This window comes from Muntiacus reevesi, chromosome 11, assembly GCF_963930625.1.
Source record: "Muntiacus reevesi chromosome 11, mMunRee1.1, whole genome shotgun sequence".
In the NCBI taxonomy this organism is placed as follows: domain Eukaryota; kingdom Metazoa; phylum Chordata; class Mammalia; order Artiodactyla; family Cervidae; genus Muntiacus; species Muntiacus reevesi.
Genome location: NC_089259.1, coordinates 33,353,147 through 33,380,175, shown reverse-complemented (window position 1 = coordinate 33,380,175; position 27,029 = coordinate 33,353,147). Strand labels below are relative to the sequence as shown.

Below are 27,029 nucleotides of genomic sequence, written 5' to 3'. Positions count from 1 at the left end.
GCGGCCGCCGGCGGCACGCGGGTCCCGCCGCGGCGCCCCTCGCTCCCGCCGCCACCGCCGCCCGCCTCCCGCGCCCGGCGGATGGACGCCAGCCGAGCCCCCGGAGGACTCTGGACACCAGCCTTGGACGCCTAAAGTTTTCCCTTCTTTTTGTTTTATTATCATCCTTCTCATTTTTGGAGGAGGGGACGGGGCTGCAGATTCGTCGCCGCCACCAACGTGAGATTTTTTTTTTTTTCCCCTCCCTTGAAGGATTCCTGCTGATGTCTGCAGAGTCGGTTAGAGTAAAAACAGCGCATGCCTTCCTGGAGTCAGGATCCGTAAATTCTGACGTAGCCCGTGCATCTTAAAAACCCCTATAATAACGCCTAGGCATTTAAGTTGCTATGGTCATTCTGGTCGCAAGCCTAATGGAGAAACTCCGGATTTTTTTCCCTCCCTGCGGTCGGATGAGATGAAGACCTGCCTGCCTGCCGAGGGCTGGGGATCTGTGTGTAGAGATACATAGATACGCTTATCAATATGTCAGTGTGCGAGTATAAAGTGGTGCTTGCTTAGACTATCCGCGGTTTGACCTTGAACCTGAGCCAGCGAAACGGCAGGTTACTTTTATTGATGCATTTCATGGATTGAAGAAAAGGACCTTTTTCTTCTTCTTCTCTCTGCAACTGCAGTGAGGGACGGGAGTTGGATTTACCTCGCCGAGTACCTCCTGGGTTGGCACCATCATCATTGTTTATCGCTGTGCTCGGAACGCCCGCCGACTGTGCCGATGGCTCCCCTGGGTGAAGTTGGGAACTATTTCGGCGTGCAGGATGCGGTGCCGTTCGGGAACGGGCCGGTGTTGCCGGTGGACAGCCCGGTCTTGCTAAGTGACCACCTGGGTCAGTCCGAAGCAGGGGGGCTTCCCAGGGGACCCGCGGTCACGGACTTGGATCATTTAAAGGGGATTCTCAGGCGGAGGCAGCTGTACTGCAGGACTGGATTTCACTTAGAAATCTTCCCCAACGGTACTATCCAGGGAACCAGGAAGGACCACAGCCGGTTCGGTAGGTGCACCGTTAACCCTTGAGGGCCCGAGCTGGCAGGCTCGGACCGCAGCTGCCCAGAAGGCAGCCAGAAGCGGGCGGGGGATGCGGGAAGGGGTCTGCCTCCCTCGGGCTCGGCCTGACTCGGTCTCGTTAGCTCCAGGGGAGAAAAAAAACCTCTGGAATTGCAGACCTGTCGCTGGCACTGATGCGGGACTACACTGAAAGGCTTTTTTTTTTTTTTTTAAAGAAGGGCATGATTTATAAATATAACACATACCTCTAGTTCTTTTGCATAGATAGGCGGGCAAGATCGGGTTTAGGAAGTTTCTTTTGAATGGACCGATTCCACGAGTTTCAAGCTTTAATCATTAACCACGGAGAACTTAAAATGCATTTTGCTCAAGGCAGTGGTTATCATCTCGTGCCAAATGAAGTTTTTGCTCCTTCCCTCTATTCCTCCAAGAAGTGTCCTGCCTAAATTGTAAATGAAGCGTATTGCTGATTCCCACCGGGGAATGGGACTGGGGCGCTTTAGGCGAAGGTTGCAGATTGTTCCGTGGGAGGAGAGACTGAAGTCGTATTTCAGACTCCGGGGCTGCAGGGGCAGGGCGCGGGGGGTGGGGGTGGGGGTGGGGGTGGGGGACGGCCTCTGGCTGGGGCAGGGCCCTGTCCAGGGTCGTTTTTCCTTCCAGCCATCGACTCATGCCCTGTGATCTGTCCAGTTCCCACCGCGCGCAACCCTGTGTGGGATTCCTGGGTGCCTCTGGTGTGCGTGTGTGCGCGCGTGCAAAAGCGGCGAGCTAATTTTAAAGGGCATTCCGAGGGCTTCATCTCCCGAGGAGGGTGTCTGTGACTCAGCACGAGGGCTGCAGACCCGGGGGCTGGAGACAGTCCGCTGTAATGATTGCACACACGTGCCTGCTGAGCCGCCGGGCCCGACGGCAGCGCCCCGGGGGTGGTGGGTGGAGGGGCTTCTCCTGGTTTTCCCCCCCCATACTTACAAAATAAAGCGGGGGGCGGGGGTGGGAGGTGGGGGGGGGGCGGCGTTTGGGCAACCGGACTGTTGGAAGGAGTTAACTTATTGAGCGAACCCACCCGACAACTTAAACTAGGTCGTAAAAGCAAAGTCCTATGGAGCTTTTTCTTCGTCAACCTTCACTCCAGATGTTGAGCACGGTCTGAACTGTCCGTGTAGCTCGTGGGCTGCAGACTATGGCCGAGGTGAGGCCGGCCCGGGGTTTCCTGCCTCTGTTCTCCCTCCCCGAGCCTTGGCCCGGAGGGACCCACCAGGGAGACGGCTCAGGGTCCTCCCCCCGCCCGGGCCCCCGTCCGCTTTGCAGTCTCCAGTTACCCAGGGGAGGCTCGAGAAGTGGAGGCGGCTCCGGCCGCTGCGGAGCGAGGACGAAACTTCGCGCAAGTGCTCACCCAGGTCACCCCCGGGCCGCCAACGCTCGCGCCGCGCTCCGGATTAGGGCGGGCGGCCGGGTGCGGGGACATCGCGCCCAGCCAGGGCCCCCGCGCGCCGGTCGGCAGGTGCCACTCGGGCGCCCGGGCCTCGCGCGCACTCGGCTGCCGCCGGCCTGCTCCGCGCGGTCCTAGACGCGCTCGGGTTCGGCGGCTCGCCCCCGCCCCGCGCGCCCTGGGCTGCTGGGACCGCCGAGTCCGGGTCGCCGGCCCCGGGCGCGCTCCGGCCGCGTGTAGGGATCGGACTCCTTGAGCCCGGGGCCGAGTCCCTTCGCGCTCGCGGCGTGAGAACGCAGGTCCAGAGGATCGGGCCACCGCCGGGAGCAGCGTGATCGCGCGCGGGGCGGGAGCCGCTGGAGGCGCGCGCGGCGGGGCCGAGGCCCCGGAGACCCGTCCCGTCTCGGACCCCTCTCCGTCCTTCGGAGCGCACAGCCGGGCCCCGGAGCGGTGGGCTCGCGGCGCCGGAGGTGGGTCGGGCCGGTCGGCAGGGCCGGGGCCGCGGGGGAGAGAGGGGGGACAAAGGGTGGCGTAGGCAGGGGGCCGCGTGCCATTGTTGCGGACCCGCCGCCCCTCTCCGCCTGGGGAACCCGCGATGGGCGCCCGCGTGCGGCCGGGGACCTCCGGTGCGGAGCAGCCGAGCCCGGCCCGGGAGACCGGGAGGCTCCGCTTGGGGCTTCTCCTCCCCTCCGTGCGCTTTTTATTTTTGTTTTTTAAACGCAGTCGCCTTTCGGGTAGGACGTTCGCTACACGCAACCCGGTCATTAGGAATCCGGTGCCTCTGCCTCGGGGACAGCGAGGGACCGGGGTGGACGGAGGAGGCCGGGGACCGGAGCGGGGGGCGGCCGAGAGGCGCTCTCTGGGGTCAGCCGACAAGGACGTGGGCCCGGCGGCTGCACGGAGACCGTGAAACAAAACGCGGCCTCGGCACCCCCGCCCCCATTCCCGGAGGTGACGCGTCCTCTCCCCGTCCGCCCGCGCGGCCGGCGGGCAGCTGGGGGCGGCGCTGGCTGGGGGGCCGGGCAGCGGAAGCCCGGGCCAGGGGCGGGGCGGGGGTCGGCAGCAGCGGGCGGCGAGGGAGGGGCGCGCCCGCGCGGGGTTCGGATGCTGCGGAGCGGGTGGCGCGCGCGGTGGGGGCGGGGAAGGAGGGCGCGGCGGCCGGCTTCTTGCGGCTTTCATCCGGGGGCGGCGCGGAGAAGCCCCCACGGGAGCCGTCAGCGGCAGGTCCGGGTGTCAGCAACGTCCGCGGCGCGACGCCGGCCGCCCACCCTGGCTCTGGGCCCCGCCCGGGGGCGCGCGCGGGCGAGTGTGGGCGCTAGGACCCTGCGCAGGGCGGGGGGGTGGGTGCGGCCAGCACACCTGGCGCCCACCTCGCCCCGCCCGCAGCACCTAGGACGCCCCCATCTCCCCCGCGCGCGCCGACCCTCCCACCGTGCCCTGCGGACCTCGAGTGCACCCCTAGTTTCTCTTCCGAGCCTCTAGAGGAGAGGAGCTGTGGGTAGGGGGCCAGGGGGGCTTGCACCTCGGTTAAAACAGAAGGTGCGTTTTCCACCTGACACGGGAAATGGCAGAGGAAGCGGGAGAGACGCCCCCCCCCCGCCCCCACGCAGGTGACTGCGGCTGCGGCGGTGACACAGCAGCGGCAGTGCGGGCGGGGGGCGGGGAGCCTCGCGGCGGTGCCTGTGGGAGCTCTGCGGCCGTGACGCGGGCACGGGGGGCGCGGGGGGCCCTTTGTTTTCCTCGGGTGGGGGGCGCTGGCTTGGCGCGGAGGCCAGGCCCGGAGAAGGGGACCCGGGATCCCATCTGGGTTGATAGGCCTAGGGGAACCAGACGGTTCGTTCCCTAATACTGCTGGACGGAAAAAGTGAGCAGAAAAATCAATGGAGGAAATGGTAATGTGGATAATAAAAACAAGGAGCCTGGGGCCTGATCCGCTATTTGACTTGGCACGAGGAACCGGAGCCGGGTGACCCAGCCTGGTGCGGAGCTGGCTGGTCCTCGCCGGGGCCTTGGGGCGGCCGGTCCCGGGGTCAGGTGTAGTAGTAGTGCCAGAGGCGAGAAATTTGATCCATAGCCGTGCTTTAAAAAGAGAGGTTAAACAACCCTATTTCCAGGTGTCTCGCTTGAAACAACTTAGTTATGTGTATCTGTTCTTCAGTATCTCAGTCAGGGAAAGGTTGCTGTTCTTAGGATAGGCCCAGATTCTGGAAAAATCGGTGAGATGATGGCTCCTGTGCAGCTAGTCATTTCCCAAATGAACCCTGGGCTTTGCTCAAGGCCTCAGGCTCTGAGATGACTGATCTGGTAGCCCTGGTGTGTGGTTCTCCCCCGAGCAGGGGGCTGGAGGGGGGAGGTTAATCTATTTTAGAAAGCCTGCCCTGGTGCCTTTCTGCACAGCCTGCACACATTCTTGTCCTCTAAAGAATGCAGGTCTGTTAAGCGTTGGGGGCTTTTAGGTTGGAGGGTTGTTTCACACGGCCCACCCACTTCCCAGGACCAGCGGAGGTGCGGCCCAGGGCTGAGGGGCTCCTGGGAGCAGGGCCAGCTCCCGGGTAACGGTTCCTGTGAACAGAGCCTGGGGCCAAACACTAGTTACCTGGTGAGTCTCGGGTCAGGGGGATGCTCTGCCGAGGTCATTTTCCTGAAGGGGTTCAGGAACTGACCTGGCCTTTTGTGGACCACAGATGACCGTGGGCTCCGTCAGACCCCACCAGGCCTCCTGGGCCAGGGAACTGCATCCCCATGGGAGTGCTTACCTGCTGTGGAAGGGCACAGCTAGATGTCAGCATCGCGGAGCGTGGCTGCCCAGGTCACTCCATCAGTGCCTATGGCTGTGGCCCTTCTGCACTGCCTAAGAGAGACGGGCCACTCCCTCCCTCCCTCCCTCCCTCCCTCCCTTCTCTTCCTAGTTCTTTCCTTCTTGCCCTTCTGTGTCTACACAGAAGCCTTCTCCCCAGGTTCTTCCTGAGCCAACAGCCACCCCCCACCCCGTGTCTCATGCTGATGGAAACAGCCGTGGAGGGGGGCAACCCCGCTCAGATCAGTGCAGTCTGAAGCAGATGCTTGGCCCTGGCTCGGGCCCAGAGAGAAGGTAACCTACTTGCTGGAGGTTCTGGAGTTCCTGGTGGACAGGATGGTTCCAGGAATGTCAAGGATTCCAGTCTGGGTAGGGCGGGGGCTTGTTGCCATGTTGCCAGGTCTTCCTGGCCTTGCAGCTCTGATGCGCTCTGCATATGGGGGAGCAGCTGTGACTCAGATGTTCTAGATTCTGTTTGCCCTCAGATCACAAGGTGACCTCATGAAAAGCTGGGCTGTTCTTTTGAGGTCTCTGTGTCTCAAGGGGCTGCAGAGCTAAGGATGCTAGTTTGAGGTAATGACATCCTTTCCATCTGGAAGCACCCTAGACTCCCCTTCCCTAGCCTGAGTGAGCTGCCTGCCTACCTTGAATACCCAACTCTCATTGCATTCCCCCCCACCCCTGCATTGTTATTACACTTACCTGGTTGTCTGTCCTTCTGCCCACTAGATGGGCAGATTTGAGGTCATAGTCTAGTCCTTGCTCATGGTCATATTCTCAACAAAGGGTGTGGCTTACAATTTGTTGTTCAGTTGCTCACTGGTGGGGTGACCCCATGAACTGTAGCCCTCCAGGCTCCTCTGTCCATGGAATTTCCCAGATAAGAATACTGGAGTGGGTTGCCATTTCCTTTTCCAGGGGATCTTCCAGACCCGAGGTTCGAACCCATGTCTCTTGCCTTGACAGGCAGATTCTTTACTGCTGAACCACCGGGGATGCCCATTGGCTTACTCCTTAGTTTGTTGATTTAATGAATGAGTGCATGTCTTACTGATGCCAGGAGATAACAAGATTGATCTCTTAGCACTTTCATTTCCAAAATATGTAATAATCATTTCAGAACTTATGTTGTGTGTGCACAAAACCAGTATATTAACATGCGGAGCTGCCCACCTTCCCCTGTCCTGTGTGAGGAGAGTGCAGACACAGGAGCCTGCCTGCTCTTCATTTCCTCTGCTGCTACTTGTCCTGAGCACTGGCTCGGTCAAGTCTCATCTCCATTTCACATCTTCCATTTCACTAGTGAAGGAATGACCATATATATCAGCAGACGAATGGATAAGAAAGCTGTGGTACATATACACAATGGAATATTACTCAGCTATTTAAAGGAATGCATTTGAATCAGTTTTAATGAGGTGGATGAAACTGGAGCCTATTATACAGAGTGAAGGAAGTCAGAAAGAAAAACACCAATATGTTATATTAACGCATATACATGGAATTTAGAAAGATGGTAACGATGACCCTATATGTGAGACAGCAAAAGAGACACAGATGTAAAGAACGACTTTTGGACTCCGTGGGAGAAGGTGAGGGTGGGGTGATTTGAGAGAACAGCATTGAAACATGTATATTATCATATGGGAAATAGATCACCAGTCCAAGTTCAATGCATGAGACAGGGTGCTCAGGGCTGGTGTACTTCGATGACCCTGAGAGGTGGGATGGAGAGGGAGGTGGGAGGGGGTTCAGGATGGGGAACACATGTATACCCATGGCTGATTCATGTCAATGTATGGCAAAAACCACTACAATATTGTAAAGTAATTAGCCTCCAATTAAAAAAAAAAAGTGGTACAGAAATCCCAGACTCTTGAGGAAAAAAGGTAAAGCTGATGGGAAGATGTGCATGGTCACTAAGGACCTAGGCATTGGAATCTGATTGCTGCTGGGGAGGTTGTCCTTAAGCCTAGCATCCCCATATGTCATCTGAGGGCTTACATGTGATGACACCTTGGGCTCTTATGTGGCCCAAGTGGCAGGCCGCTCACTGGGCACATACTAGATGTTGGAGGACCCCAGCTGTTGGGGTTGTCACTGACAAGACTGGTGCTCCTGATGTCCTGTAGACCAACCAGGCACATGGCTTTGTGAGAGCTCATGTACTTAGGTTTTGTTTGGGCCGATGGGCAACATTGGTTGATAACTGTTATTAGTTCTCTCAGAGCTGCCTCATGTTAGGGAACGCAGAGATCATCAAATACCCCTCTTAGAAGATACAAGGATCTTTTAGTTTTATGACTTTCAGTTGACATAGTGTATTAAATTGTTCAGCTGCAATGGGGCAAAATGTTTCCATTTTACAATGAAAATTGGATGTTAATGAATTCCTTATCCTATTTCAGGATTACTATGATTTACAGTGTGTGTTTTCAGGTAGCTAAGAAGAGACTCACACTGTAGTATGTGATTCCTTTAGTAATAAAATGCCACAATGTAAGTTATTTTTAATCCTAAGAGTTGGATGTGGCATAATGAAATAAAATGATTCATCAATAAGGGCGTGCATCTCACATGAACTGACTCTCATGGAAATATTGCCTTATTTGTCTTTCCATTTGCTTTGTGAGGTAGGGAATGGCTGATTAATGAACTTATTTCAGATGTGTTTTTCATTCGAGACTCACCGGTTATCAGATTCAGAAGGCAATTTCTCATCATATTTTCCCACACACTATTTCACATTCTGTTAAAATACATAGTTTTTTTTTTTTTTTCTTGCAGGTTCAGATGGACAGTTTGTAAACTAAGCTCAAAGAATTTGTTACATTTTGTGCTTATAACAGGACTAGGAACACCCTTTTATAAGCAGTCTCTCTCTTTGTCCATCACCTTGGAACCTTTGCTTTATTAGATTTATGTAGTCCATGTCTTACTATGATTGCTGCACAGTCTGTTTTGTGAGAGTTGCAAAATTAATTGTTTAAAAATCCACGTAAGTGCTTTTTTACAAGTCACAGGAGACTGACTGTAGCACAATGTTATCCCTATTTTTTTCTAAACTTTTAAAATGTAAGTAACTTATTTTAATATTTGCAGATATTTCTAAAACAGCCTAGTATTTGGTATATGTTAATGCAAGGTTTACACAGAGTGTAACACTTTAATACAAAATGTGGAGAAAATGGCTGAGCATGAGTGTCTTACTATCGTCCCCAAAATGCCGTTGGATAATCATGTTGAAACAACACTATTGTTATGGAACCTAGAGCTGCTGTTGTGTGACTATAAAATTTCTGGATTTATGCCCAGCTTAGGCAATGTTATTCTTAGTGAGGTAAGCAAGAGGAAAGAAGGAAATAAGATTGTTATGTTGATTTGATTTTGGGTTATAGTAATCCTTGCCTACTTTAAATCAAGAGCATTTTTTTGGAATGAGCATTTTTTTTTCCCTCCAAATATTGTGTTATCTTAATTGCTTAACTATCTCTTTGTGGTTTAGATAAGCACAGAGAAAAATCAATACTTTAAGCAGAAATATTTGGGATGTAGGCCTTTTAGTTTTCCAGATGGAGCATAATACTGTTACATTGGATAGAGAGAGCCGGATAATTTTCGATGTAAACCAGACAAGTCTTTGGTTGGCATCTCCATTCTTACTTGAAGAGATGTAGACTCTTCTCTGAATAGAACTTTTTTCCAATCCATGCCCATACACGGATACTTCATTTCACAGTTTTAAAGTAGAAGTAAGTTTTCTCGTACACTATACTTGTATAAGTTAGTTAGGACATGTACACTGGCTTATCTGACCTGTCATTTCTTATCATATCTATGTAAATACCAGGTTTTTTCTTAGAGAATGAACTTATGGTTATGGGGGTGGGGGAAGGTTGGGGGGAAGATTAGGGGGAAGGGATAGTTGGGTGGAGTTGGGGATGGACATGTCCACATGGCTACAGTTAAAATGGGTAACCAGCAGAGACCTCCTGTATAGCACAGGGAACCCTGCTCAGTGTTATGTGGTAACCTGGATGGGAGGGGAGTTTAGGGGAAAATGGATACATGGATATGTATGGCTGAATCCCTTTGCTGTCCACCTGAAACTGTCACAACGTTGATAATCAGCTATACTCCAATATAAGATTATAAGAAGTTTAAAAGAAAAATGCTGGCTTTATATTTAAAAACATTGCTTTTTTTGTTATATGTCATGTTGATAAGTGTTTTTGTCTCATAACTAGAAGCTATTGATCTAGAAAAATCAATTCTCTGGGGCACTGGTTTTAAGAGGAGACGGTTCCCGAGTAAGTGCTCCTCTTCGGTGCTCCCAGGCTTGTGGACGCCCGGAGGGCAGTGCTCCAGGCCCTGACCTGTGTCCCTCTGTCTCGGTCTTGCAGGGATCCTGGAGTTCATCAGTATAGCCGTGGGTCTGGTCAGCATCCGTGGCGTGGACAGTGGACTCTACCTCGGCATGAATGAGAAGGGGGAGCTGTATGGATCGGTAAGTGCAGCGGGCCACCTTGCCAGCCTCCCTGACTCACGTTTGCTGGGAACCACTCTTTCTCTAGGTTATAAATAGAAATGAAACTGGTGGTGGTGGGAAGGGGAGTGTAGGCTTTCACTTTTTGAAGAAAACCACTTCACTGTTATGAATAGATGTCAGCCCTGGATCTTCACTAGACCAAAGTTTCTAAAGCAAATGCTTTATTTATATGCTGAGCCATTTTCATTACCCAGTAAATAAAAAATTCACAACTGTGAAAAATCCCATCTTCTGGTATTGAATGGGAGTTATTTTTGAAATGAATTGAAATGATCTCTCCCCAGCTTTGGCAAGCATTGTAATTAAAACTAGAAATAGACCTTGCAGTGAGTATCAGCCCTTTTTCTGAGCTACATAAGATTTTCATTATGTAGAGACAAGGGAGATGGAAATTACTGTCAGATATTCTTGTAGGCGAGAAGGAATAGAAAAATATAATAATCATTTGTAAGTATTATGAGTTCCTTTTTTCTTGTGTCTTCTGTCCTGTCTCCGGTGGGTTGGAAGCTCCCTGTGGAGGCAGAGAGCACTTACTGCAGCTGGCCGGGCACCTGGAATGGTGGTCTCCAGAGTTTTCTGAGCGTAGATCTCAGTGCCTCATGTCAAATTGTTTAAAAGTTGTGTACATAAAGTGTAGCCCATATATGTTATGTTGTTTTATGCGGCACGCATTAAGGTGAAGTGCTCTGAAGGCAGGGATGGACGAGTGGGCAGTCAGAGGCCACGTTCTGTCCACAGCAGATGGACCTGTGTCCTCGAGGCTGTGGCCTGTTGTGGAGGCTTCTCCAGGGGCCGTCCTCCCCCTTTCTTGGCCCTACCCTTTCTGCATGTCCCCGGTTGAGCCCCGCTGGGGCAGAGACCTGGTGACCATGAGGAGGTGGGGAGGCCTGACTGCGGACTTGTGAGGCCCGCTGCCTGGTTCAGAGCCTGAGGTGCCCAGTAGAGGTGGGATGGCCCCCTCTGTATCCTTGCTCGCCTGGAGGTGTCCTCAGGCTGGGGCCCTGCTGGGTGGGCAGGTGACCAGGGCCGCATCTTCCCACCCCCTCGTTTTCTTCCTCATCCTCCAGCCTCCCCCATGCCCACCCTGGTTCCGCCGACAGAGGGTCCCTCAGCCCCCAACACCGCCACTTCCCGCTCAGACCGCTTGAGCTTCTGCCCTGAAGGCGGTGGCCACCTGCTTGCATCCACTCGCCCCGCCGAGCCTCGCTGCCCGGGTCTGCTCTGCTGGGCCATCTCCTGTCCCTGTCCCCTGTGCCTCAAGTCTGCCTCCCTGCTCTTCTCTGGTCACTTGTCGTCCGATGGGCCGTGGGGTCGGGTCCCCCACCCCGCCCTGCCGTCCCCTCCTCCCTGTGTCTCAGGAGGCAGAATTTTTTCTTTAGGATTCGGTGAGAACACTGCCTCTTCTGCAAAACCTTTCCCACCCAGCTGGAGCCCGAGTTCCTGGTCACCATCTCGTATGTGTGTGTGTCCTTGGGGCTCCGGTGGTGCCTTCTTTATGTTTCCATCCTCACCTGAGGACTGTGGACTTCTGGTGTGACTGTGTGTCCAGGTCGGTTGTGTGTCCATGTCCGTCGTGTCTGTGTTCGTTATGTGTCCACTCCAGGAATGTAGACTTCTGATGTGGTTGTGTCTCAGTGTTGGTTGTGGGTCCGTGTTCCCTAGTGTGTGAGGTGGGGGCTGCAGGTTTCCTTTCAGGGTTGCTCTGCACACAGCCTGGGCCTGCACCGGCGAAGGTCCTCATCGGGTTGCAGTGGATTGAACATTGTGGTTTATTTGTGGCTTCCCGACCCTCGAGGTGCGGCCCTGGCTGTCTCTGCCTGTGTGGTCAGTGTGTCCCTTGGGCCCTGCTGGAGGGAAATGTCCCTCTCTGCTGTCCCCCCGCTGAGCCGGGCTGTGACATGCTGTCCGAGTGTCCATCCCTGGGGGAGGGGCAGAGGCTGGAGAGGGTGGAATCCAGGGAGGGTGGTGGCCATCGGGACGCCAGGCTCCCCGGCCTGCTCCTCCTGTCCAGACAAGGGCTGGACTCAGGCGGCCTCACGGCTACTGCGCGCTGGGTCTCAGCCTTTCATGCCTTGGGCTCCCAGGGCTTCACTCCCGTCTTCCCTGCCTGTCCTGTGATGTTCTCCATGTGCCCATGATGTTACACAGCAGGATCGCCTCTTCCGAGCTGCCTGCCTGGTTTTGCCTGTATCCACACCTCACACAGGTGTGAGGGAGTCCATCTCCTCAGTGATCAGAGCCACACTGCATTGTGGTTGTCATCATCCTTGTGTGGCAGTGAGAATGGGGTGACCCGCACATCCCCCCTCCATCCCAAAGTGACTGAGAGAAGGAAAGAGAAGCAGGCAGCGATTCTGTTATTAGCACGCCAGAAACCGTAGCTGAGAAGTTTACTTGTATGAAGTTGTGTGAAGCTCAGCGGAGTGGAGAAGATGTGTTTCTAAACATTGAGGAAACCTTGAAAAGACTGATCTCACTGGGAAAGAAGGTGAACAGGAGATTTGGGGAATTAGCTGTCACTTTTATAAAGTCTATGCATTGTGTAAGTGCAGCTAAAGTTAATGTAAAATGTATTCAGGATTGCTTTTTCTCTTTTCATTTATCTGATTCTTTTGCTTCCAAGACTACCTTAGTATTAGATCTAAAAGGTCAGAGGTGAATGGGGTAATACTTCTTCAGAAAAATATGTAGGATTCTGAACCCTGTTAGAGGGCTTCCCAGATGACGCTAGTGGTAAAGAACCCAACTGCCAGTGCAGGAGACATGAGAGATGTGGGTTCGATCCCTGGGTTGGAAAGATCCCCTGGAGAAGGGAATTGCTACCCACTCCAGTATTCTTGCCTGGAGAATTCCCATGGACAGAGGAGCCTGGCGGGCTATGGTCCGTACGGTTGCACAGAGTTGAACACGACTGAAGTGACTTAGCATGCACATACCCTGTCATACTGTGGAAATAGGAAAAACTCTATTGCTGATGTACATTATGATGTGATTTAAAGAAAATCTGAGCCATTCGATTTCTGGGATGGAGTTTGATTATTGTAATCATGTTTTGAATTCATCCCTATGTCCATTCATCTGTTCATTTCTTCACAAACATTTATACTTAATATGTGCCCAGCGTTGTGCTAAGAGTATGACAACACAGTAAGTATCTTAGACTCTGGTGGGAGAAGTATACCTGTAAATAATTCAGTGCAGTGTGGACTGCACTGTGTTAGAGGAATCACAAATATCTTGGGAATCCAGAAGAGTGTCTAAGTAATTGCTTGGGGAGTTTGGGTGGTAGCATTTCACTGGGTTTTGAGGGATGAATAGGTGTCTCAAAAAAGGAAGGCAGAAAAGGAAGGGTACATAATTTTTCAAATGTAAGGATTAGAATACCCTGCCTGGGTGAGATTTAGGAAGGGTATTAGATCTCTCTTTCTCTCTCTCTCTTACACACACACATATATGAGTGCGTACTTGGGCAGAGAATTAAAATGTTAGAGTATTAGTTTACATCTTTCACTTTTGTTCTCATGACAGAGTAGATGTAAGGCTTTGTTACCTTTAGGGTCTAAATCTAAATCATCTGAGCATCATCAGGTTACTTCAAAGTGTCAAGAATAATTGATTGTAATAAATGCCTCTTTAAAAAAGAATGCCTTGAAAACAATTAATCTGTTTCAAGGAGCCTGCATTTAATGAGAGTTGTTGACATTTTCATTAAAAAGAGGCAGCACAGTCTCTAAAACTGTAGTGGTGCCAAGAAAGGGGAGCATGGGACCCGAAAATGTGGTGAGGAGGATGACAGATGCCTGTTTGTATCCTTTTCAGCACCCACTGTTTTCTGTCTGGAGTTTTCATTCCCATTGGTCTTTCCCAGGTTCTTAGGAGCCGGTCTCGGTCTCCTGAAGGCCCCGCTGTGTGTGTCACACGCCATTGACACGTAGGCTGGTCACCCCAGCCATTTGGCTGGTCACACCTGCATCCATATAGTACATCACACGTAGACAGTGTGACCTGGGCCATCACTGTCCACCTCCACTGTCCTGGGTTTCCGCCTGGGCCACCTTGGTTTTCTGCTGGTGGGACCCTGCTTAGCTGTTAAGCCTGAAAGAGAGGAGGTGGGGTAACTTGCTCCTGGGCCAGAGCTTGTGGGGCAGAGTGAGGACTCAGACCAGCGCTGGAGCCTGGCCACCACCTGCCAGAGACGCTGGTCACACAGGCACCTGTGGACCGTCGGTTAGTTGTTACATTTCCAGAGACACAGGTGTGCCCGGCTGGGTCCATGTGAGTCTATGTAATCAGTAACCAGGGTGTGCTGGGTTCAGACTGTGTTTCCACTGTGTAGAAACTTTAAAGCCCGACGTCACGTGGGATGCCTGTCCGCACTGGCTGGGCCTGTGTGAACCGGAGCTGTCCCTTGTGCGGTGTCTCCACAGAGGGGGGCAGTGGTTGGGGGGCTTCAAGGACCACCCATCTCCGGATGAAGGTGTATGCCCACCCCTGTAAGAGGAAACGGTGAAATATCTCAGATCCCCAAACCCCATTTGCCTTAAATTCTTTTTGTTTTAATTGAATATGTACAAACATAGACACTTTGTGCTCCTTTGGTGACTGCAGCGCAAAACACACGTATATTAAAATTCACCCTGGACTGTGGAACCGCTGGACTCTGGAGCAGCGGGTGGGGTCTGATGTGATGGGTGAAGCTACCTGAGTGGGGCTGAGATACAGCTTCATGCGTGGTACACCTGTCCCCAGGGTTCCTGGGGTGGCTGGCCTCCCCCCACGGCCTCCTGGGTGAATTGCTGGGAAACCAGGTGTCACCTGCCCCTCACGGACGGTCCAAGGATGTCGTTTCTCCTTCCCATGAGTTCCAGTGGTGAGGATTTTGCTGATTTGCGCTGAAGGTGACGTCAGATACAGACACATTCTTGGGCAACCACATGTGTGGTTATAGGCAGGCCTCAGGAGGGTCTTGAGTGGCCTTAAAAGGATTCCTTTACTTTTTGGGAGATGAAAAAGTCCAAGATGATGCTCCTGCAGGGAGCTTGTTGCCCCCTGGATTAGCCTTTATCTTCCTGGGACGTGCAGCTGTGGAAACGTGCCGGGATTGGGGGGATCCCTGTGGTCTCCGTGAGGTGTCTGCAGCACCCCTGTGAGCAGTGTGGGCACACACAGAATGAGCGTGTGCTTGTGGAACAGGACAACGTGCCTGGTGGCCAGTCCCTGCTGGACTCAGCGGTTTGTCTGTGTGCTGCGTTGGTTGAGACAACTCTGGCAGCAGCCATGCCGGTGGGTCCTGGACATTGAGTCCGAGGGGTGTCATTCCTGCAGAGGAAATGGCAAGAGTCTTCTGTGTTGTGGCCTCCCTGGGGCGGGCGCGCTCTGCAAGCGGGTGGCTTTAAGCAGACACCGAGTGATGGAGCCCGGCCTCTCATCCTATGCACAGGTTGCCGGCCGTCAGAGGACCGTGAGGCGGTTCTTTGTGAAGGAGGGCAGCGCCTCAGGAGACCATTCCTGCTATATTAGCCAGTTTAGCTCGTAGAGCATCCTTGTGCTGGAGGTGAGGAGATGGGGGTTTGTGGCTTAGTGACGGACTCAAGGTCACACAGAGGGTAAGGAAGGAGTTTGGTTTGAATGCAGGTGAATTAATCTTGTCCGATACACACAAGAGTGGTCATCTGTTTTTGTGAATTAAAAAAAAAAATCTATCTCTCTATTCATATGTAGATATATATTTTTTCCTCCAGAAATAACCCCTTCATTAGAGCAGGGCCTAGCCCTTCACAGACATGATTTTGAAACAATTGTTTCCTTCTAGCAGCCTAGTTTTTACTTAGTGGTTCATTTGTTTCCTTAGCATCTATACTCTTGGCTGTTAGTTAGTGGAAAATCATCTTTTATAAAAAAATTTATCTTCTTCTTTATGTAACTGTAGTCAAGTTTCTGTTGTTAAGCAAGGAGCTGACTCCCCTGATGGTCTGAGGCCTGGGTGGATAACCTGGCAAGCGGTGGCAGGGCTCACAGGTAGGGAGGCATCACAGTCTCTGAAAAGTGAAGTCGCTAAGTCATGTCCGACTCTTTGAGACCCCATGGACTGTGGCCTGCCAGGCTCCTCTGTCCACGGGATTCTCCAGGCAAGAATACTGGAGTGGGTTGCCATTTCCTCCTCCAGGGGATCTTCCTGACCCAGGGATCGAACCCAGGTCTCCTGCGTTGCAGGCAGACGATCTACCGTCTGAGCCACCAGGGACCTGGTTTTCATCGTCAGTCCCATGGGCTGGGCTCAGTGCACCTGTGTGCACAGAGAGGGGAAGAGAGGGATGACCTGGGACTGGGGTTCGTGCTCAGCGGCGGCCTTCCTTCAGGCTCCGGGATCTCGGCACAGAAGCTTCCTGAGTCGTAGAACAGGTGGGGCCTGGCCCAGGGCTTAGATGCTGGGGACATGACCTTCTGTTTCTCTCCAGTCGTTGCATCCCCACGTTTCTTGCACTGATGCTATGGGGCAGCCGTGCACACTCCCTGCCACACGTGCCCACATGCGAGTGCACACTCACTCGTTTTCAAAACCCCGCAGGTTTTGGCGGTGTCATTGCCCACACAGGCCAGCACTTCTGTAGGTGCTGGAGGACAGTTGACTCTTGTGACTGCAGGTCACGTGCTTGCACGTTTGTCCACCAGCTGGAGTTTGTGTACCCAATTGTATGATCCTGGAATGGTGTGACTCACAAACCTGCCAAGAGCAGCAGCAAAAGCTACTGCTGGCCAGGGCCCCACGAGACCGTGTGGCCTTGTGCCTTCAGCTCCTGCTGAGTGAGCATCCTCTCCTGCATCTGTTTAGTGCCTGGGGTCTCATGTTTTTGTGCTTTTCCAGGGTGGTTTCTCTGATCAGAATGCCCCCGGGGCCTAGTTCTGAGATGCTGTGCATGTCCCAAGTGCAGGAGGCTGGGCGTGTGTCACAGAGGAAACACGGGCCTCACAGGAGTCTCAGCTGGCCTGAATCACTGCCCTGCGTCCACAGCTGACAAATCCGTGATATTAACTTAAATGGAGACAGAACAAAGCAGGGCTATGCATTGGTTGTTTGACAAGCATCTGATGAGTAGAGAAACAGGCTCTGAACCTGTGTTTCTCCAGGAGCTGCAGTTCAGGGCCTGATCCACATGGAGCGGCCTCGCGCGTCAGGCTGCTTCCTCCTGGGGAGATCTTGGCTCTGGTTCAAGGGGAACTTGCCACGCTGGGGGGAGTTGGATGTACAAACGTGGTTGAGGTAACAGAATTGTGTCCAGAGAGGGCTGGGGGCGGGGCTTCATCTCAGGCTGGAAGGGAAGTCTGGATGGTTTACAGAGAAGGCAGTTTGGGAGGGGCCGGTGTGAAGGCAGCCTTGGGGCTGCAGGATTTGGAGACATCTGCTTGCCCAGCACCTCCGCTAAGTGCCCCACAAGGATGGCGAGGCAGTGGTGTCGAGAGGAGCCCATGAAGGGCTTGTGAGCGCTTATGATCCTGACCAAGCTCGTCCCCTCCTCCCTCAGCCCTTTGTCGTCCTTGTCACTGTCCTGACACCACCACCGCGGTTTGCTTCTCCTTTGTGGGAAGTGCCCGTGTGCTGTGAGCGCGGACCAGCCAAGGTCATGCCAAAGGCGCCCCCCCACGTCGCCACCGGGCAGCTCCACGTGGCCTGCAAGGGCCTTCCCCTGGACGTGGACACGGGCTTGCTGTCCGCTCCCCACCTGGGGTTGATCTCTGTGCCCCCTCCTCCCCCTGCCACCCCGTTTTCCTTCAGCCTCGCTGTCTGCAGGGGCTTGTCTCTGGGTCCTCCGGAGCAGCTGGTGTCCTTTTTCCTTCCCTCCCAGTCTTTTGAGGTGGTTTTCAGCTTGCTGTGTCTCAATGGAAGGTTCCTGCCTGTCCTTGCATCCTGAAGAATTTGAACTTGGAGATAGAGCGTGGAGGGGGGGAAGCACAGGGCTGGGACCCCAGCTCCAGGGCCACCGCCTCAGGGTTGCGGACTGGAGTAGGAACCAGGGTTGACGACAGCCTGTCTTGAGGACGGCGGGTGCCATCTGGGCTCCCAGGGGCTGAGCAGCAGCTCCTCAGCTTCCTTCAGGACTGCATGCTGCCACGACGGACATGCTGTCCTGTCCAACCGCAGAGCTCCCTGTGCAAGACCCATGGAAGTCGTGTTTCTTGTATGTTTGAATTCAGAAGTTAAGAGTTAGGACATCATGTTTGAAAGGAAATAAGCATTTTCCTTCAGGTCAAGCTATGACATCCCTTGTGTTGTCCTTCAGACTGTTAACCATAAAGCTGTGTTTGCCGAGGTTAATTTTCTATACTTTCTTCTCAAGTGCAGCACGTTAGTATGTTATGTTCTTAGTTAAGTTAAATAGTTGAATTTCTTTATTAAGGACAAGTTTCCATCACTGATGGTGGCGAGGATGGTTTCTCCTATCCACATGCTGGCGAAGTCTACCAGCTGTGGCAGCACCAAAGTGTCCACCCCCAGAGTTGGTGTCTCGGGATGAAGGCACTGTTTTGAAAATGGCCTGTGATGGCCTGTGGATCTGGTGCCTGGGGGGATCAGGGTGACTGACAGTGTCAGCTCGAATTTGTCCTGGAAGTGGGCTGTTAGCAGAGGGGCCCTGAGAGAGTGGGGCAGCCACCTGCATGTTGCCCAGAGGAAGGGACAGTGGCACCGGTAACTTTCCACGCACATGGGGCCTTTTCTCTACAACCAGGAGGGGGCTGGGAGGATGAGTTTGGTTCTAGAGGAGTCTGGGTTGATATGAATCCAGTTGGAGCTGAGTGGTGGGGGCATCTGGGGAGTCAGGAAGTAGCAGAGACACGTGTGTGTGTGTGTGTGTGTGTGTGTGTGTGTGTGACCCTCACGAGGGGTTTCTCTGTGCATCTTGGGGGGATGACTGTGTGCGTCTGAGAAGTTCCCAGTCCTCGGTCACTTCTCTTCAGGGCCGCCTTTCCCCTGCCTTGTGTGACATGTCCAGGTTTGCCCCCAGCTCTAGGCCCTCCCTAGGCTTCCCAGGTGCTCAGCGGGTAAAGAATCCCCCTGCCAATGCAGGAGACACATGAGATGTGGGTTCGATCTCTGGGTCAGGAAGATCCCCTAGAGAAGGAAGTGGTAACCCACTCCTGGGAAATCCCATCAACAGAGGTGCCTGGCGGGCTACAGTCCGTGGGGTCATAAAGAGTTGGACACAACTAACTGACTAAGCACATGTGTGCTTTGGATACTCTGTGACTTTGAGAACTGTTATTCTACAGGTTTTGGTTTTTCTTCCCTCTCTTCTCTTGGGGCAGCTCGTGACACAGGTTTTGTTGGTCAGGCAGACGTTCACTCATGAGCTGTGATTATTGAGGTCAACACAGGGAAGAGGTCAGCAGTGGTCTCCCAACATAAGACACCCTCTAAGGGGGGTGGTCTCCCAGGGAGGGAAGGAGGGGTCCCTGGTGCCACAGCCCTGTCTTCGTCCCCATCCTTTCATCCCTGAAACAGCAGCTTCCCTGTTTGGCTGCTGCCAGAAGCATCATTTGGCTGCGTATCTGCGTTGGCAATGGATGCCAATGGATGGCATCCATTGCGTTGGCAATGGATGCTGCACATTTTAGTTGGTTTTTTCCCTACTTTCCGGCGACACTGCAGTTTCGCATTCATTTCCTGTTCGGTGTGTCCTTCTCCAGTCATTGTGGGCATCTTGGCCTCCACACTGGATGCTCCAAGGCTGGACCATTTGATCTTAGGCTCAGAGAGACCCTAGATGTCTCTGGGTCCTGTCCCCTTTCTTCACAGAGAAGGAACTTGAGGCCCAGGATGGCTGATCAACCCCATTTGGGGTGTGTGTGTGTGTGTGTGTGTGTGTGTGTGTGTGTGTGAGGTCACCATCACTTCACTGCAGAGATTCTGTGAATCTTGTAGTTCTTCCGAAATTGCCTTTGGGTTTACACAGCCATTGTCTTTGTTAATCTTTCTGTTTCTCTAATTTCATTTCTGCAACCCAAGGCCTGAATTTTGCCTGTTTTGTCTACCACAGAAAATCTTTGGTACATTTTTCTGTTTTGACTCCACCCCCTGCAGTGTGTCTGTTGATTGCCCTGCAGACTCGGTGCCTGGGTCCCACTGTTTCTAGGGGGTGTCCTTAACAACAGAAATTGTTTCCTTCATTCCACCTCCCTGCCTTGAAGCTCACCACTTCTCCTTCATTGTCTGTGCTTCTACTTTCAATTTTTAGAGAAAGTAATATTTAGCTTGAAGTTTTTTCAGTTTTTGCAAGTCTGTGATGTGCATTTTAAGTGGTCATTGAATGACTTCTCTCATCAAGATAGTCATTATGGTAAGAAATGTTACATAGCTTTCTTTTTAACTAGGTGTTCTAAGATCCTGAAAGAAATTTCATGAACTTTTCCTGTAGAGTTCTTGGCAGATGAATCAAATGTGCATTGTCTAGACACTGAGACAGAAGTAAGAATATTGCCTGCAGTGAATATTAAACTTCTCAAATTGGAATTCTCTTCAACCTTGGGCAGGACTTTCTTTCCCCTGTGGGGCTCCGTCTCTGAAAATATATTGGAAGTATGTGAAGTAACATGATGTACCAAACAAATGTCTGTCTCTGGGGGTAGCTGTGAAGACTACCTCTAAGTAGTCTTGTCTGCCCCGCAGTACTCTTGTCAGGTCCTGTCCTTGGCTGCACTGTGGGTGCCATGTGGCTGGTGAGCACACAGCCTAAGAGATGTCGGTGTGTTCCTCCAGATTCAGACTGGGCCCCGTCTTCGAGTCTACAGATGCTTAAGCTGCTTCTGGAGGGTTTGGTTTGGTTTGGTGGGAGGAGTGGAGAGAATGTAGGAATTCTTAATTTTCTGTATGTCTGATGACACAGTGTTGCCTGTCCACTCTGTTCTGTGTGCATTCACCAGACACACCTGCTTCACATGTTCCCCCAATTCCAGTGGCACATTTGATGGCCAGGATCGTAGGTGTAAAAGCAGGCCCATTGGGGATGGTGGGGATTTTAAAGAGGTTTTGAAAAATGAGGCTGGAGGTGAGACATGTTAAGGGACTGAACCTAAATGAAGCTTCTAATCAAATGAGACACAGTGCCTTCCCACCTGTTCTCTGTGTTTGTTGCTTTCTGTTTGGGGACTTCTCCCAGGAGAGAAGCATTAAAAGACCTGGCTTCTTATTAATGGTCCTTTCATCATTATATTTAATCACCCCGATCCTTGCAACAATTCCCACTAAGACTTTACAGCTAGATTATTAATGAGGAAGGTGCATCTATACAAGTAATTGTAGTTAAGGGATGTCTAAATACCATGACTGGGATAAGCGATAGACAGAAGGCTGAGTGCTGAAGAATTGATGCTTTTGAACTGTGGTGTTGGACAAGACTCTTGAGAGTCCCTTGGACTGCAAGGAGAGCAAACCAGTCAATCCTAAAGGAAATCAACCCTGAAAATTCATTGGAAGAACTGAAGCTTAAGCTCCAATGCTTTGGCCACCTGATGCGAAGAGCTGACTCTTTGGAAAAGACCCTGATGCTGGGAAAGACTGAAGGCAGGAAGAGAAGGGGTTGACAGAGGATGAGATGGTTGGATAGCATCGTGGACTCAATAGACATGAGTTTGAGCAAACTTCAGGAGACAGTGAAGGACAGGGAAGCCTGGTGTGCTGCAGTCAATGGGGTCGCAAAGAGTCAGACATGACTTGGTGACTGAACAACAAGAAGGAGGTAAGGAGAACAGGGTCGCTGAATCTATAAGCCTGCACGTGGGAACCCCGGTGATAGATGAGAAAGGTCTTAGCAACTGGGCAACAACAACAGAGAATGAGAGATTACATCAAATCAATAACTTATAAAAGGTCAGGAACTTTCCTATCAATGTGACTTCTGACCTTGGGATTTACATGTTGTGAGTTTATGCTGGGGGTTTAAACAACTCTTTGAGTTGAACACAAGCAACCATTTGGATGGTGTGGTTAGAACTACACCATATGTTTATATGTATAAAAATGGAATCATGTTTTAAAATAGCAGCATAAGTCTATGTATTTTCAATGAGAACTCTTGACTCTCAAAGTTTGAAAACTTCTGATTTCAGTTTTTAAATGGGGACTTGGGCATGGTAACGCCCATGTGAATTACACATTTTCCAATTGTCAAATAGTTGAAATTAGTGTCCATATGAGTTTATGTCGTATAACATTCCTAAACATTCTCTGGGGCATATTATAATTTTCACATTATTATCTCATATTTTGGTTTTAATAGGATTGGTAAAAGTTTTGAAGTTTTAATTTCAGTTTTTCCCACTGCTTAGAATTTGATGATGTAAAATGAAAAGAGGTTTCCATAGTTGCTAACATTCACCAGATTTTGTTCCAAAGCATGGGCTTTAGAAGACTTTTGAATTAAAGCCACATTCTCCACCCAAGCCTAGTGACATAATCCAGCAGTTCAAAGATAGGTATGCCATAAACAGCTACAGTTAAATAATCAAAAAAAAAAAATTAAAACATGGAAATACAATAAAACAAGAATTGATCACTTTATAGTGGAATACTCTATAAACCGTCTGCATTGGAAACATGTGGTGAGTTTTAAAACATCTGAGTTCTGTAATTCTAAAGTGTATAGTTTATTTGAAGGCAGAAACTGTTTCTTCTCTCTCTGTGTGTGTGTGTGTGTGTATATATATATATACAGGTTAATATGTATTTTTTTGCTGTCCTGATTTGCATCCATTTACTTATTTTTAATTTAGATAAATCACTTTGGACTACACATTCCTAACATAAATATATTCACCTCAACTAAATGTTTTATCGCTAAGTACTGAAGTCTGGTGATGAAGAGATTAATTCTGTAAGTCTTGCTACTTTGTGTTTGTCTAAAACAAAAATCACATGTTAACATAAACCCAAATAGTAAGAAGAAATTATTTGAAAGCATACATATGGTATAGAAAGGTATCAGGGTCTTTAATTTTTATGATCCTTTAAATTAGAAAAAGCTTTTAAGATCTGCAGGTTTATCTGAGCGGCATTGTAATCCTTGCATAATAATTAGAGGAGCTCAACTGGACCAGGCGTTTGGCAATGTATTGTCTGCATGCCTCATTTAACTAGTTAACTGAAGTTATCCAACCCTCCCAAGAATGAGATGATTGACCTTTCAACCATCACAAAAACTGCCGTCTGGAGATCATAGTGGAACAGTTTACTTCATTTTCTGAGTTGTCTAAAAAGTTATATTGTATGTGTAACGACGTTACAACAGCCTCATAAGGGGAACAGAGCCATGTTTGTGGAGCAGTGAAAAGGTTAGTTCAGTTTCTTAGCCACGTTCAACGTTTTTAAAAATGTTTTTTTTTGTAAACTGACAATACCCCCAAAACATGTAAAGCCCTTTGGAGGGGCCTTGGAAGTCCCTGGATGGACAGGGTATCTGGAGGGAGCCTCTGTAAGTGGGAGGTGGGGAATCTGGGCAGGGCTCGTGGAGATGCCCCTTCACCATGATGACAGGATCCTGAGCAGGGACCCCCACCTAGGGCATTTTCGGGGGAAAGACGCACTTGCTGTTGGCTGAGGTTTGCTCCAGTTCTGAGAGGTTCTGAGTCAAGTGTCCACAGCCACCTTGGTGACCAGCGGTGTCCTGAGCTCTGGGCACCAGTCCCCAGCTGTGCGCCTGCCCTGGCCCCGCCCCAGATGTGGCGCTGACCTGCTCCAGGAGGGGCTGTGGAGGCCGAAACTAGGAGCATGCCTGTGGCTCTGAAGGCAGGCCCCTCATGGGTGCGGACCCTGAGGTGGCGTGTCTTGTCCTGATCCGTGGAGGGCCAGTGCCCGGCAAGTGTGACCCATATTCAGAGCAGACAGAAGCGGGGGCACAGCTCAGAGTCCAGGGGAACTCTGTTTCATAAACAAAGTATCTGCCAGGGCTTCCCAGGTGGTGCAGTGGTAAAGAACTCGCCTGCCGATGCAGGAGTCGTCAAGAGACCTGGGTTCCATCCCTGGTTTGGGAAGATCCCCTGGAGTGGGGCATGGCAACCCGCTCCAGTGTTCTGGCCTGGAGAATCTCATGGACAGAGGAGCCTGCAGACTACAGTACAGGGGGCCACACAAAGTCAGACACGACTGAAGTGACTTAGCACACACATGCATCTGTCAGGTAATGTGGTTTCCTGCTGAGAAAAAGAAAGCTGGATTTGAATTCCGTTTTTGATTTCCTTGGTAGAACTGAAGGCTCTACAATTCCATTCTTTGGTCCACTTTATTAAGCAGAAAGTAAATGAACATCGCCTGCTTAGAAAACTTACTTAATCACTGCAAACTCAAACCAGACCTTTTAAGCCAGGAGTAATCTTGTCTGTGGGGAGAATATTTATTATACAGATGGAAGTAAAGTCTGAAGTAGCTGTTAATGTCTTTAACACTAGTTTTATTTTGTCCACTTTAATGGAGATGGAAGAGAAATCACATTCAGCCCGGTCTCCCCAGCTCAGGGCTTTCCTCTGGGTTTGCTCATGGAAGGAGGTGGGGGCCTTTCTGTTAGTTCCCAGGGGAGGGGCTGCCGCTCCCCCTGCAACCCCCTCGTCCCCGTAGACCTGGTGTCAGCGGTCGAGTGTTTCCCTATCGGTCCGTTTTGCTCGATCCTTTCCCCTGGTTCAGCTCCCTTAACAGAGACTTGTCCAAGGACATATTTTGTTACCAACCCACTCAGTGCGTTTTGATCACCCAGAAGTGCCTCTCCTAGGAGGTGTGGGTCCTGTGTGCCTCGGGTGGTTTAAGCGTTTGGTGAACAGATGAACGATGTCAGGAAGCTGGTTCACGAGGCCTCTGGTTTTCAGCATCTTCAGCAGGACTCACCCCCTTGTCCCCACCCTCACTGTCCATCAGGCTGACTGTGAATCAGTGCGCTGAATTTTGTCCTCAAGTGTATAACTGTGTGGACATATATTTGTAGGTTTTCTTACTTATATAAGGGGCCAGGTGTGCAAGAGCAAGGGGAATATTTTCAAAAGTCATTTTATTTATTTTTTTTTACACTACCACCTGGGAAGGTGTGGACCCTGAAGTTTCAGCACGGTGAGAAGAGCAGCTCCACAACGCGCCCCGTGTTGCTTCATTTGTGTCTGCCTGGAGTGAGCTCATGGTGGGGGTGAGATGTGAGCAGGGCCTCCGGTCCTTACTCCTTTTGGTGCTCAGGATACATGACTGTAGGGGCCCTGGTTGTGTGGTTCCTGGGAATCCAGGCTTTCATAAAGGTCCACTGAAGGGCAAAGTGCAATACATTTACGAAAATGTGAATCCTTTCTTCTTTTGAACCGGGGTGGGGATGGTTCTTCTGTCTAAGATCAAGGAAGTCCGAGGGCTGGGATGTTTGCCTTCACTTCTTTGTACTAAGGAAGACCCAGTCCTGATAGAACGGTTTGTATCTCAAAATGTGGACCCGCTGGTGACTGGCTCCAAATTTCCCAAGGGCCTGTTCAAAATGTGTATTTCCAGACTTTCTGGCTCAGAATTTTAAAGGGCTGGGGATTGGAACTCTACACTGAAAGAAAAAACGTATCCCAAAGTGATTCTTCTGCATGCTGAAGTTTGAAAACCACTCTTCTAGAGTAATAAATAACTTCCACTGCTTCAAAGGGAAGAAAACTTATAACGTCATGGGCGATTTGGTCCACACAGCAAGGACTCTGAAAGGACGCTGACGATGAAGCAGCTCCCTGAAACTCTGTCCACGAGAAGGTTCCCCACCCCCAGGATGGTCTCCATCCTAACTCTTGTGGTGAAAACAGGAACAGCTCATGGTGTTAGTTGCCTTTGCCTGCTGACTCATTCAGATAATTGGCACTCGGAAAAGTTTAACTAGAAAAAATTTAGATTCTTTTTGTGCTTTAATCATTACAAAAAAATTAGAACATAGCTGAATTTATAGAGGTAAGTAGCTTTTGCAGAGTGCCTTTAAAGTGGGTTAAAATTGGTATTTTCTCACCATTTATGTAACAACTTTTAAATACAGAAAGGAGCTAATTTTGCAAAATACTTGCTTTTGTTTTTTAACAGGAAAAACTCACCCAAGAGTGTGTCTTCAGAGAACAGTTTGAAGAGAACTGGTACAATACGTACTCCTCCAACCTGTATAAGCATGTGGACACTGGACGGAGGTTCTACGTCGCATTAAATAAGGACGGGACCCCCCGGGAAGGAACCAGGACTAAGCGGCACCAGAAATTCACCCATTTTTTACCCAGACCCGTGGACCCCGACAAAGTACCCGAACTCTATAAGGATATCCTAAGCCAAAGTTGACAAAGACCGTTTCTTCACTTGAGCCCTTAAAAAAGTAACCACTATAAAGGTTTCACGCGGTGGGTCCCTATTGATTTGCTGTGTCATCACATCCATTGTTGCCAAACTCTGTCGCATGCATAGCCTGACGGAGGCGTGGAGGGGACATGTGACTGCTGTGCCCCAGGCTTGTCCTCCCGTGGGACCCCTGCCCGCTGTGCTGCCGAGTGGGTCTTGGGGCAGAGGGCGGCCGGGGATGCGGGGTGGGGGGCACGTGGGGGCAGGGCCTGCAGAGAAGGGGGAACGGAGAGGACAGGCCATGCATGTACCCGCCCGGTCTGTCCTTTCTCATCCTGGTCAGCACAGCCGCTCCACCTGGACACGTGGGGACTGGCCGGTGGCCATGGGCCCGCTGCGTCTCCGTAGGTGCGGTGGGCGCGGTCTTACCGACAAGACTTTCTCAGTTCCTTGTCACGGGTGTCATCCCAGTGAATTTAAAGCAAAGACCTCTTAGTAAAAAAAAAAACAGAAAAAGAAAAAAAGTTAAATTTATTTATAGAGATTCCAAAGGCGACATTTTATTTATTTTATATATTTATTTATTATATAGAGTTTATTTTTAATGAAATATGTACAGGCCAGATAGGCATTTGGAAGCTTTAGGCTCTGTAAGCATTAAATGGCAAGTCCGCTAGAACCTGTGGTGAGTCCACGTGCGAACGTGGCGTGCATGGATTTCAGACACTCGAATGGCCCTGTGTCCCGAAGGCGACAGCCGCTGTCGTGCCCATGTTACTGTAAACTAACGCGTACTGCTCATGACACCGAGTATCCACTCTTCAGATTGCTTGTCCCATAGCTTATCCCAGAGGATTAAAGATTAACTGGGTCTCAAACGTT

At 51.0% G+C, this 27,029-nt stretch overlaps 1 protein-coding gene across 1 annotated transcript; it reads left to right on the top strand.

Annotated features, from left to right (window-relative positions):
• Positions 1–27,029, top strand: FGF9 (fibroblast growth factor 9). Its single transcript, XM_065901923.1, has 3 exons — positions 1–1,049; positions 9,693–9,796; positions 25,905–27,029. Exons 1-3 carry the CDS (start codon positions 773–775, stop codon positions 26,148–26,150), a joined length of 627 nt encoding a protein of 208 aa, XP_065757995.1. The 5' UTR covers positions 1–772; the 3' UTR covers positions 26,151–27,029.